General features: G+C 32.3%; 1 protein-coding gene across 2 annotated transcripts in view; it reads left to right on the forward strand.

Moving 5' to 3' along the window:
• LOC132696788 (zinc finger protein ush) overlaps positions 1–13,568 on the forward strand; it is a 213,301-nt gene that overhangs the window by 67,452 nt on the left and 132,281 nt on the right. Inside the window, exon 2 of one of the 2 annotated variants that reach the window (XM_060661816.1) lies at positions 3,774–3,830. The exons of the other annotated variant lie outside the window; for it this stretch is intronic. Within the exon in view, the coding sequence (XP_060517799.1) occupies positions 3,774–3,830 (57 nt within the window). The remainder of the gene's footprint in view (positions 1–3,773; positions 3,831–13,568) is intronic. 2 annotated transcript variants of the gene reach the window in all.

Genomic DNA, 13,568 nt, shown 5'->3' on the forward strand with positions numbered 1-13,568 from the left:
CACTTCCCCTTCTGAATTTCTTATTAAATTGTAAACATTCAAAACAATTTGTTTAGTATCCAAAGACAAATGGATCCGTTTTTTTATTTTCTGAGGTAGTTCGCCTTCTAATTTTTTTTCGTTAGGTTCGACTACCATCTCCACTTCGTCTTCAAATTCTGCGTTGTTTTTCATGTCTTCTTCTAACAGGGGAACATCTGCTTCATTCTACTATCTCCATATTTTAAAGTTTAAAAAAACAAGAACCTTCAAAAAACGTTTAATTGTAAGATTCTAATAAATATTTTTCTGTATTCTTATGACGTACCTTTATCTACCCGCAATATAGTCTTTCTAAAAAAGACTGTTGTTGTTCACAAATCGAAGAGCTATGTAGAAAGCACAAAAATATAAGAAGCAGAATGAAATAAATTACTTAAAACGTCAAAGCAGTAAATGCACTATATTTTTGGTTGTACTATAGAAACAGAATCGGTCTAATTGTCCGATCCGCATACGTTATATTTGAGAGAAAATATATTTTTTATACTCCCCACTCTAAAATACCCAGTGATATACTGATTACGGGTGCGGGAGGTGTCACTTTCGTCAGCTTCGTTGCCCACAATCGCGAGTCACTTCGGACATTTCCGGCACTTTAGTTATGGGTTTTTGCTAAATTTTAGCTGCGGGTCATATTTGATGATATTGGAACGAGTTTATCTTGATGCATAATATACTATTTTTGTTGCTGGTTAGGTATAGTTTTCCCTTAACAGATCGGCACGAGATTAGACGCCCTTTCGAATCTTGTGCACTAAAGTAATTGAAATATTATGTGTACATAAAAAAAGCAACAACAATTTCCGAAACGGATTTTACTTTAGTTACACCCTTGTGCGATTTTGGTGGTGTGAGTGCAGTGTCGCCGACGGCTATGCGAGGAGAGACGTTTTATCTCGCCTCGTACTCGGATTGGCTGATGCGCTGATATATTCCCGAACGGGCGGATTTATTAAAATAAATTGAAAGCAGCGGCCCGGTTATATTCCCGTGGAGATAAGTCGAGGCTGGTGCGTCGCGGCCAGCGTCTCATTTCCTGCTAACGCCGACGTCGTTCCTGCAACGCCTGCCTTTCACCCATCGTATTCCATTTGCCGTTATTTTTTGGTCGATATCGAGCGCCGTCGGCCCGATATTAGTACTGAGTTACCCAAAAATTTCGACTATGTGACGGTGTTTTATCTAATACCCTCAGAAAATTTCAACTTTTTTAATGAACGCTAACGAAGAATTTAAAAATGTTACATTTGGGAAATTTCTTAAAACAAATTTATACAAAATTTATGAGGGGTGAACCGCCGTTTATGAGTTCGTACGGGGTGGGCACTTTATTAAGGCCCTGTTTATGCAAAAGTTTTATAGTTTAAATTAGATTTTAAAATTATTTTTTTTTAAAATTTTCTTCAATTTTAATTTCAACTTCTTTTTAAATGAGACGCGCATATTTCGGTATTTTTTCTCAAAGCGGGTCATAATACCTATAATGTGCTATATATATATATATATATATATATATATATATATATATATATATATATATATATATATATATATATATATATATATATATATATATATATATATATATCCTATACCTAAATCTATTGGTTTTAGAAATAGAACATTCTTATTTTTTAATTAATTTTAAGGATTTTTGCAATTGATGATGGGCCTTTTGTGTAGGTACGGTAATACGTATAATAACCTAATCATTTGTAAAATAATATATATAATTATGAAAGAAGTTTAAAAATTTAGAACAAGTAACAGTAACAATTAAAAGCAACAAACAAGGCTACCATCTTGCCTAAACTTTGCATAAATAGTTTCTTCTCTGGAATCTGTCTTACAGGAAACTTTCTTTGATCTCTCTAAGACTTTTCGAATTCGATAAAAACCTTTCAAACATAAAGTAATAATAATATTGCTTGATTAAAATCACATCTGCCAAACTCTGACTCTTAATTATGACGTCACTTAAAACAATTATAAACTCTTATTTGGTTACTACAGCCTACTACTATTATGCCTTTTAAAAAAATGGGAGTTTTTTAGTATTGACGAAAACTTTATTTAAAAATGTGAAAGCTTAATAAATTGTCCCATCATTCGTTGAAACAATCATTAAAATTAAATAAAATTTCTGTCTAAACTACACAAAATTCTAATAAAAGTTACCTTTATTTTTGGCAAGTATTCTAAAAACATTAATCCATTTAAAATTTTAAAATTAATATCGCTCCAGCACTTATCGGTCACCCTGTATATATAAAAAATAAATAATTTTAAAATTTAATTCCCTGTACATTGGACTTTAACACTTTAACACACATTGATCTTTTTAATTCGTTTTTGTTGGCCCGGATTTGTTTTGGGGCCACTATCGCTTAGTATTTTAAATTTTCTTGTGACTGGATCAATTTCTACTAGTTAGGGATAGGGATAATTGAAGAATCGCCCTAAAATTTTATTAAAAAAACACCCTGAATACCTGTGACTTTGAATTTAACATTCAAGTAAAATTTAACAATTAAACTTATTAAATAAATACCCTGTTACGTGAAAAAAGTTTTGTTTAAACGGCTAAGCCACGGGCGCTAAGGACGTAAAATAAAAACACAAACATGTTTTCACAAATGCGGCGTTGGGATTTGTGACGGATTCGAATCTTATATATATAGTTCTAAGCATATACGTTTTTTTTATCAATTATATCCATATTATTTTTTGAGAAAATCATTTGGTAAATTAAGTTTAATATTTGACTCCGATGGTGAGCTAGAAACAATATTCTGTTGCTTAAATTGCATGAATATCGAAGCGCGTCGCGCTATCTCAAAAAAGTATATTTTTTTATCAAATAATTGAAAATATCTCGGTGATTGTTACGAATTTTTTCAATATTTGATATCTTTGTATGTGTATGTTATTTATTACTGAATGTTGCAATGAAATTGTGTTGGTATGATTATTTTAGATTTACTTTGTTCCGAAATTTGTCAAACCTAAATCTAAATGATGTTTGAAGAAGGTTTTGTTATCAACTTGTTTCGACTTTTTCTTTCGTTAGCTCAGTATTTTAAAAATGACTGTTGCTCATTTGAACAAGAACTTGATTATTTTTTAATTATATTAGATAAATTTCAATAATTAATATATTTTTTATTTTTTTTAAGGATTTGATTTTTTAAAAAGCAAAAGCACATTTTTAACACACTAACACTAAAATAATTTCGAATTTGTGCTTGAAATTAGAAATTGTTTTGTTTTTTCACATTCAGAAGGTTTTTTGATTGGGCAGTATTTTTTTTAACTTTAGTTTTTTTACAACATTTTTTCCGTAATTTTGCAGCTATGTTTATACTAGCAGAAGCAGAAGTTCATTACTTTTTCATTACTTATTCATTACAGAACAAGAACAAGTCAGTAGCAGGAAAACACAAGGAACACAAACGGTTATTGTAAAACTAATAATAATAATCATCATCTAGCACCAAAATTTTTTAAAATTGAATTAGAAGTAGTGTGTTACCGGGCCTTTAATTTTGGAAAATATTTATGTCGGATTAAATTAAGTAAGGGTTTTTGAGGTTTTCGAATTGGTCTTTTAAAACATTCAGAGTTTTACTAAACTCTAATGACAGGGTGTTTGTGAAGACACGCCCATAAGTTTTAATTTGCCGGACTTGAACTTTGGGACGATGTTTTATTAACAATATTGTTATTTTTAGGTGAGGCCCATGACAAGTTGCCAGTAGAGTTTTCTTCTGATACCGAACCGCGTAAAGGTAAGGGTGATTGCTTTGTATTACTTACTTTTTTGCGTTTAGGTGGTTTTTCGAAACTACCGAAACAACTGGGCCGCCTCACACTCAAATTAATTCAACACCTTCGGCCTTCTGATAAATTGGCCCGATAAGGAACGACACAAAAAAAGGAAAACAGGCAAAAAGAATCCGCTAATCAAACAAACGCGCGATAACATCAATCTGGGGAATATTTATGAATGCAAATTCGGTATGAATAAGATCACTTTATCGGCGTTCAAGGCCGAGTGAATGAATATAATCAGGCCCTAATAAGTCCGGTAATTGCATGTATAATTTAACAGAAGGTGCCACGATAAAACCGTATCCAAATAATATATTCAAATTTATGCTAAAACTACCCACGAGGTGCTCCCGTGCTCTTTTTTTCGGACGTTCAGCTCGTCCCCGAATTATCTCTCTTCTCTTTTTAGTTCTTGGTTTGCTGGCGTTTTCCGTTTACGTAGTTCTTTCGGTTATTTATCAATGTTTGAACAAGTGATTGTCCGTAATCAAACGGCGAATTCCCTTCTGATGTATACCGCCATTTGCATTGAAAAATGGCGGTGTGTCGACGAGATTGTTTTCGACCAAGACTATTGTAAATATAACCATCCACTACAATCTTCTAATAAATTAAGTTACCTAAGTAATCTACAAGAAGACCTTTACATTTTTGCTACATCAGCAAATATCAAAACCAATTAATTTTGGCAACGCCTTTGATAGCCCTCTTTCTCTGAAAATTTTAATAGCATATTAGGAGTTACCAGTTCTAAGCATAATACCGTATGACGTATCTTTTGAAAAACATTCGTAAGCTATAGGGATTTTTTTAATTAACTTATTTATTAGAACACCAATTTATTTCAATATTTGCCTATGCAACAGCAAAGCTTTTCTTTTATCCGTTAAAAATATATATATCACTTGCTTTATTCCGCAAATCTTCAAATTTAATTAATTAATTAACAGTTAATTATGGCGACAAAACAGGAAAAAATAAAGTTAAAAGTCTAATTGATTATCATTTTTATTGTCGTGAAATTGAAGCTTTTGGAAGGCTTTGTTAAATGTTTCATTGCTAGATGGCATCTCCTTTATCTTAATTTTATTATAAATTTAGAAAAATGTAATTTTGCTGTTGCGTTAAAAAAATTTGTTCTTTTATTTTCTTACGTATTTTTAATAAATATTTTAATCTACCCCATCTTTAAAATGTTAAAGAAAGGCAAAATACATAAACCAGTGCGAATTTACACATCTTACAGTAAATCTCAAGTGACAGTTGTCTTACGCATCTATTTTTGGTGATATTCATAATAGAAAGCCTCCTAGGATAATTCACGTTTTGTTCTGCCTCTGGTTTGAGTGCTTTTTGTCGGCGAGCTTGGAGATAACGGCCTTTTGATTAAAAGTCACATTGATAGTATTTTGATTATGACTTTTGATCTTTGACAATCTGTCTAGATTGTATTAAATGTAATGTAAATACGGTAAATTATATCAATACTGGTTAACTCTACTAATCTCGCTATTAACCTACCCATTTCTCAATAAAAATTTAAAAAATAAAAAACTGATTTGGAGAAAATTGCCTTACACTATAATATATAATTTTATTCGTATATTTATATTATTCTTCTCTGTCTTTAGTTTTATAAAAATGTTGAAAATTTTAAGCTTTAAGTTATTATGTGATATTTTCTGAATCCAGAACTCATTTTATCATATTTATTTATTATATCATTTCATATTCTTATGAAAAAAATAGCACAACAATGTTTATTTGTTTTGAAAAATAATAAGTTTTCCATTTGAACAGTTCAGTTAATTTTTCGAAAATTAACTATTTCACATAAAAAAATCCCCACTCGACTGATTCTACGTCATTTCAGTTCCAATAAATTTCTCACACACTATACCGAAGTTGAAATTTTGAGCGGATCAAATGAGTTGTTTCCAGTAAACCGTTAAAATTTGATCGACCGATGGCCGTGTAGGGTTTAATGTATTCTGATACGACATGTGGTATACCAGGTTAAAGTGTTCGATCGTTGACAACTGTTTGGTAATTCTTAAAGTTTTTTTCCGAGATCTAATCGATTAAGGCAGGAAAGACAACAGATGTAACGCAACCGTCTAGAGATAAGGTTTTCGTCAGAAGAGGGTCGGACAGGTACTGATTCGGTTAGAAGGCGACCAGTTGGCATTGGAAGTCAAAATCGAAACAAACGGGGAAAAGCTCCAATGCACTTACATTTTCGCTTTCTAACCAAAATGAAATGTTCTAATACTATAATGCGAATTTGTCATTCATGTTAACGGAAAAATCTTACTTAAACCTGGCAGTGATTCATTGGTTCTAAGGTCGTAATAAGAGTGTTTTAAAATCGATTTTTAAGAAATATTAATGGTAAGAACCTTATCGCCATGTCATCACCACCAGTTCAGACATATATATGCGTTCTTCATTTTGCTATTATTTTGGAAGTTACTGATTATTTTTTTTTAAGAACATTTCTGATTCAGATAAGAACATTATTATACTGTACTTCGTAATGCGAGAGAGTGAAAAAATATAAATTTTGCAATAATAGAGGTCATTAAGCAGGGTTAAAGGTTATATTGTAAAGTTTTTAAAAATCCCTTATTTCAGTTTGAATCACTAAGTTTGCATACAATAGAGAGACAACTTTGCTTAATGAAGCAATGCGACAACGGTGTTACTACAGGTAGTTTATTAGAATAATAAGTATAATAATACTTGAAATATTAATTATTCTAATATCAAGTAAATAAAAACGAATTGAACGGAGGAGGCTTTTACTTGATGAAAATTCATCTATCAAAATAAATAAGAACTAAAAGTTCAGATTTTCACGAAATTATATATTTTGACATATTGTTTATTTGTAAGTAGGCCGTGTATATAGCCCGTCATGGATATGTCAAATAATCTTTAACTTGAACGTATTGGTTGAATTAAGTAAGTTTTGGGAATGTAAGAAAGATTCGTGGTGAAACCCTTAATCTTTTTAGAGTTCCATCCATTGACAAAATAAAAATGGTAAATATGGAGGTTTCAGGCCTGTGCATCGCCTTTTTTGGAAATGATTGGATATTGATGATTTTTGTAAATGTTTTTCGATGTCCGCTATTTGAAATTTTGATCAATACTACTGACGAACTGGACCTACATTTCATCCAACATTAGAATATTCTAAAATATAATTCGCGATGACTGCGTTCGCGATGGAGCACTAAAAATGGCATCGGTGCATGATCCGATAAAATAGAGAATAAAGAACGTCGGTGGCCGACCACGATAGCGTCCGACTCAATGAAAACACATGAAATATATTCAATCTGGCTGTTGGCGATAAGCTCCCGTAGCCAGAAGTCAGTGGTGGGGAGAAAGGCGAAAGAAAATGTGACGGGATAATAGAACATTTTACCCAGTTAACAAAATTCCATCTTGAAAGGGAAATGGAGTTTGCTTTCCTTAGGTCCGCTTTAAACTATGATTATCGTCAGATTATCTGCAACCCTAAAACTCTAGTTTATTCAAAAGAGGTATGTTAATTTATGATTAAATACTGCTATTAATAGCCATTCTTAACTTCGAAATTTTTTAAGTTATGGAATTACATACATTGCATTACAAACTATTTATGAATATTTAAAATCATATTCACTTTTCGTACTCTATATCCTACTCCTGAAGTGAGGTAAAGTGTGTCTCAAAGTATAGCATCTTGTCTTTTGACGGACTCTCCTCCAAAAAGTAATTGCGTCCCTCATACGTATGGTTACATGACAGGGAAGATTCAGGTAGATTTTTCTGTTATGGCACGTCGAAATCACTTTTGATGCTTAATGAGTAGATAGAGCTTCAAAAGAAATCTTCCTACTCACAAAAACGCCAATATCCTGGATATTGTTAACAGTAAATTGAATGAAAGTGTGATTTTCAATCTCCCCGTGTGGGATAATGGTCAACAATATGTGATAATATTTGACAAAAGTACCTTTCAATAAAGGAAAACTCATCACCACTCACGTTGGATCAGAACAGAATTTATTCGAAACTGCTTGTTGTTGTCTGCAAAGACTATTACGGGCTCTAGATTCGACTATCATGAAGATAAAAGTTCCGAACATTTTGAAGCCCAACGGATCATACATTGTCTCCAGATCTTCATCTCTAGAAACACTCTGTCCGCATCAATTAAGCTCTTAGTACTTGACTATTTGACTTTGCTACTGACGCGACTATGAAAAATGCATTTTAGCAATCGTTATAAGTGCAATATCCAATTAGCTGCTACCTTGCTCGAGTGCCGTTTGTTTTTCTCATGAAAAAGAGAAAATGTAATGGTCACACTAAGTAACAGCCTCTGATTTAATAAAATAGTCAGTTTCCATCGAAAAAACAATAGGTTTTATCCGTCTCGGATCTTTTTTCCTCGGTTCGATGCGATCAAATCCCTGTTCCCACGTTTTGCATACACGTAACTTATAAAGCAATCTTTAAAGGAAACCAACTTAATAAGATATAAAATAACTCATTAACAGTAACCGTTTGTGGCTGATTAATTAACTTTATTATTAAGAAAAATATATGGCGTAAAATGGCAAATTAAATATTATGGAGAATACGAATAGTGTATAGGTTAGATTTCGCAGAACCATTTTTGCATTAGTTTTAGCTCAACAGAATTTGTATCGAGGTTAAACATTATCCAAAAATGCCGCCAAAATGAGACTTGCCCTATCTAGTATTTTTCCAAAATACCATATGTATTTGAGATAATATCACCTCAAGCTATATACGAAACACTGTCCTTGGACTGTATGAACATTTTTGGAAACCTCCTCTGCCAAATATAAACTAGATTGCCTCAGATTTCTCGAGTCTTATTTTGTTTTCAGATACCTTATTGATATTAATTAATCCCTCTAATTTGGTAGCAATCCGATACACACCATTTTCATGACTTTTTCTACTCCTTTCTCGAAAATACCTAATTAAACACCGATCAAGCTTGCGGAAAGCGTCACTTTACCACGTGAGTTTCTTGTCCCACGGATCCGAGTCCCTTCGGACATTTCTGGGATATTACCGCACCGCGTTATGTCAGTAAATGTAGTCTTGTTGTTTTTCAAAAATTAACGGTCGTAGAAAAAGTATAGTATGCAATGCGTTTGGTATAATTTGTAAGTGACTCGTTTATAATATACTGGCTTTGCTGCGCTCCGCTTGTGCCAAATAAACTCGTGACTCAAATGTCACACTTTTTGCATATTATACTATTATCCAGCAAATTTTGTTTATCAACTGACCCACGATCTGTTTTTGTGAGATTTGTTTATCAAGAAATTAAACAGAAATGATTACACAGAATAGGCCACTTTTAAACCATTTTAAACCAAACCAAGATCTGAAGGTATTAAAATTAAATTAAAAGAGGTGGACTAACAAATAATTCGGAAAAACGAAATTATTGGAAATTAGTATTTCCTTCCTAACACATTTAGTACCAATTAAAAAAAAAAAGTTGGAGGGTTCAAAACCAGTTTAAAAGTGTTAATTTTTTTATTTTTTCAACACTACCGGACTCACTTTTTGTATAAATAACTATTATTTCATTTACATTTACCTACATGGTAAAATTTACATTTACCTACATGGTAAAATAGGCATTGGTTATCTTATAAGAATATTGATTTGAAACGTAGTATGTTAAACTGATTTAGCGGAGTATGTTTATCATAATCAATATTATTTCATTACACATAACTCAAAGTACACAAAACCACGTTTTGCGAGATCTTGAACGAGGATAGTGGTAGGGTTTACGAGATAACGAATGATATTAATAGGCTCTGCCAAAGCACCCTCCAACTGAAAATTCATCGTTTCAACTTGACTGTTTTATTTGATACCGCTGGAGCGAAAGATCATATCAGTGCTAGCCAGTGGCGGTGCGGATTGCTACTATCATCGCACGGTAAAAACTAGGGAACTCAAAATTAACGTTTTACAGGAAATAATAGTTTTCTTGCTGGACGAATATATCTTATATATAGTTTTTTTTCTGATAAAATTGTCAATTGCATTTTTGCACAACGCGCTGAATTTTGTTATTCACCTACGACGTCGTAGTTGGTTTAGTAGTCTGTACCAGAGATTCAAAAAAAAAAGAAATCACAAAGCGTTAAATCGGACAATCGTGCTGGTCAGTCAGTCATTCAGAAGACACCATTGGGAAACTCCAACAATTAAATTGTTGTTTAGCGTATGCCTATATTTTACCGACTAAACCTTATTTCAGGCCTAACTAGGCCTACTTTCCTTGTTTCTTATATACATAAGAAAGAAGGAAAGCAGCAAAATAAAAAAAAACTTTTTTCTTTAGCCAAGAGTTTACCCTATGAGAAAATTAAATATATTAACCGTTTTGGTACGCTTTGTTTTAGTGTTTGCTACTTTTTATCTTACCATGACCATGATCGAAATGGACGGCCTGACTATACTCTCACTTACATACTTCTCAGTAACAGCATTCTAAGTCATTTGATCACTCATTTCGTTGTCCTGGTCTGATCATTCCACCTATAGGCACCGGGTCAAATTACGCACCAAGTGACTGAATGGAGTTATCTTCACGAAAACGACTCAATGAATTTCTTCACCGATGTATGCGACAATATTGTTTTTAAACAAAGTCTTTGTGGCGGAAAAATCGATATTCACAAGTTGTTCTTGCAATACCTTAGAAAAGAATGTATGCCGTGGCATATAGTCCAGTGACTTCAATTCTTGGGGAAGCAAATTTTTTAAGCATTGAAAAGAAGATCTTTTGTGGGGATTCATGTTCCTGCATTTCTCCAGCCGTTTTACAGAAAAATGTTCTCAGTTTTTTGTAAAATAACAATTCATTGTTCGGTCACAGATCGTTCAATGGCTACTAATCATAAATTTTTACATTATTCTATAATTTTGACGCTTGATGCTTCAGAATAGAATTTTGAAACTGTTATTTAATTATGTTATGTTATGTAATTATAAACTTAATATTGTTAGGCTTAGTAAGACATTGGAGTTTGAACATGAATTTAACAATTATGATTACTACCGATGAACATAATTACAATATCATTTAATTTCTAAATATTATCAATAATATCAGATATATACTGCAGAACACTATCTATGAAACTTACTATCCCTTATTTGCTAGCTACGATAACATACAATGAGTTTCCAAAAATCTAAATAAATATTAAAAACCACTGTTTTTATGCCCATAGAAACATGTTTAGCTATTGTTATAAATAAGTATTACTGTGATAAATAATTGCAAGTATTCTCGATGCCATTAAGCACTGTTTAGAGAAATTTTTGTTGCATCTTGCTGTATTGATTTAGTAAAATAGAAAAATGTTAAAAGAAAAACATGCTGCTAGTACAATACTAATAAGGCGCTCTTGTAAACGTGCGTTTCTATTAGGATGCAATTCCAACTCTCAACGCTATATCCTGATCCACATTTTTCCTGTAAGTGTTTATTCTTAAAAAGGGCAGGTAAAATTTTGTCAATATTGTAATTACTGATATGTACCGAATTTCTGGATTCCGTCGTTATGTTTTTTTAGCATCGCAATTAACCCACAATACAAATAATGAAGTTGATAATACAGTCCACTACATTACAGCACAATAAATTTACTATCGAAATTGACGAAAAAAAAAGTTTGTAACATGATCTATCATTGAAATTTCCAATGCTTTTGGTTGATTTTTATACATTTTAAACAAATTTGTATTTCTTGTGTAGGTTTTGTAGTTGATTTACTCATACCATCAAATGTCAAGAGTTCTCACATGCTTGCATAATTTTTTTAACATTAATTCCTAAAATGTTAAAATGGGGTATTCTGGGCCCACGTGTTTTAAATTCAATATATGCATAATTATCTAAAACCTGTTTTATTGTAATTATTGCCGTTATCTAAATGACATATCGTAGTGAAAACAGTAACAGAAAACTTTCTTCTACAAACTCATCACTCTTAAAAATGCATTTTATAAAACTTCTGGATTCCTCCTGCGTCGGTTTTGGTTGAGTCGAACTAGCTAACGTTTCGCCAATCATCCTGTTGGCGTCCTCAGAGCTTGACTGAAACTGTCTCGCACTTCACTCTGTACCTGCTTATGTATTGTTTGAGCGGAGCCAAATGAGGGGGCATAAACACCGTCTCTGATAACCCATTCCCATATTGGTGACAGGTGGAGATCTGAGTCGCGGTTAAGATTGTTGGGTGCTTATAGATTTCCATAGACTCTCGGATTTTTTGTTGGTAGAAGAATTGATTACATGCAAGTATTTTTGTTTTATCGAATAAAATTTTATGTCCGATTTCGTGATTGTGTTCGGTAATTGCGGATGATTTTATTTGTCTTAGTCTTAATGCTCTTTTATGTTCTTTGAGCCTTCTTGATATTTTTCATCCGGTTTCTCCAATGTGTTCTTTGCCGCATGTGCATTTAATGCTGTAAACTCCTGCCATCTCGAATGGAATTTTGTCTTTGACGGATCAAAGATGTTGACAGATTTTTGGGCAAGTGGTAAATCTGGTTTTGATGTTACATTTCTTATTTCTTTTCTTTTAGTATTACAGTAGCCTGTGAAAGTTTCTTTGAAAAATTCTAAAAGTGAATTCTAATTGTATAGATAGTGTTAAAAATATTGAATTTTTTCATAAGCAATTTCGATTTTTTCATTTAATTAAAATTTGAACATAAGGTCGCATTTTAGAAAAATTACCACAAAACGTTTTGCAACTTACGACAACAAAACATTATCTCTATAGATTTGGTGGTAACAATGAAATGATCACTATCATAAAATCATGTCATGTACGTGATTCTGAGATTTGTGAGTGCAACAAAAGTTGTTTTATTTTGTTCAACGCTCACAAATCTAAGCTTCTCACTAAACAAAATATCACTAGAAACTTGAAGTTTTTTTGTTATGCTCTTGTTCCACGTGGAAGTTTCATCCAATTTGAGCAGAAATGTTTTTGTTACAACATTGACATCTTAATTATTGTAATATATTTTACGCGAATAAAATATTTTATACGAAAACTGGCATTAAACCATTCGGTAAACGTGATTTATTTTTTATCGGTGCAGTTTTTGCTCATCACTGCGACACGGCCTGAACCATTCCACCGTTGGCGATAAAAGCATCAATTTTTGTTTATTTTTAATAAAATACTCGAAATACCAACGCGGCGGAATTCATAAATAATGATATTTCAGCCATCCCGCCCGATTATATTTTAAATAAATAAATATTAGGTATATTTATTATATGGAATAAATTGATAACGGGAAGACAAGTCAAATAAAATTGGAAATCACATCGGGAGATTAAAACGCCGCTATGTAAATATTTTTTTCGTATTTATCGTATGCAGCTTTAAACGAATTGAGGTAATTTCACAAATTGGTGAATCGAAATTCTGATTTGGTGTTGGCGGGTGTGCGAGAGGCGTCTGCTATTCTTCACTTCCTATTGAAAACGAAAAAAGGAGCCAAGCCAAATTATGTACGTTCTCGTACATAATGATCCAAATAGTTTGTCAATAGTATATTATGCGGCAAGTGTTGTAAACGACATTTGACTCAGGAGTTTAATTGGCACG

This window comes from Cylas formicarius, unplaced genomic scaffold, assembly GCF_029955315.1.
Source record: "Cylas formicarius isolate icCylForm1 unplaced genomic scaffold, icCylForm1.1 PGA_scaffold_1__22_contigs__length_36826433, whole genome shotgun sequence".
In the NCBI taxonomy this organism is placed as follows: Eukaryota; Metazoa; Arthropoda; class Insecta; order Coleoptera; family Brentidae; genus Cylas; species Cylas formicarius.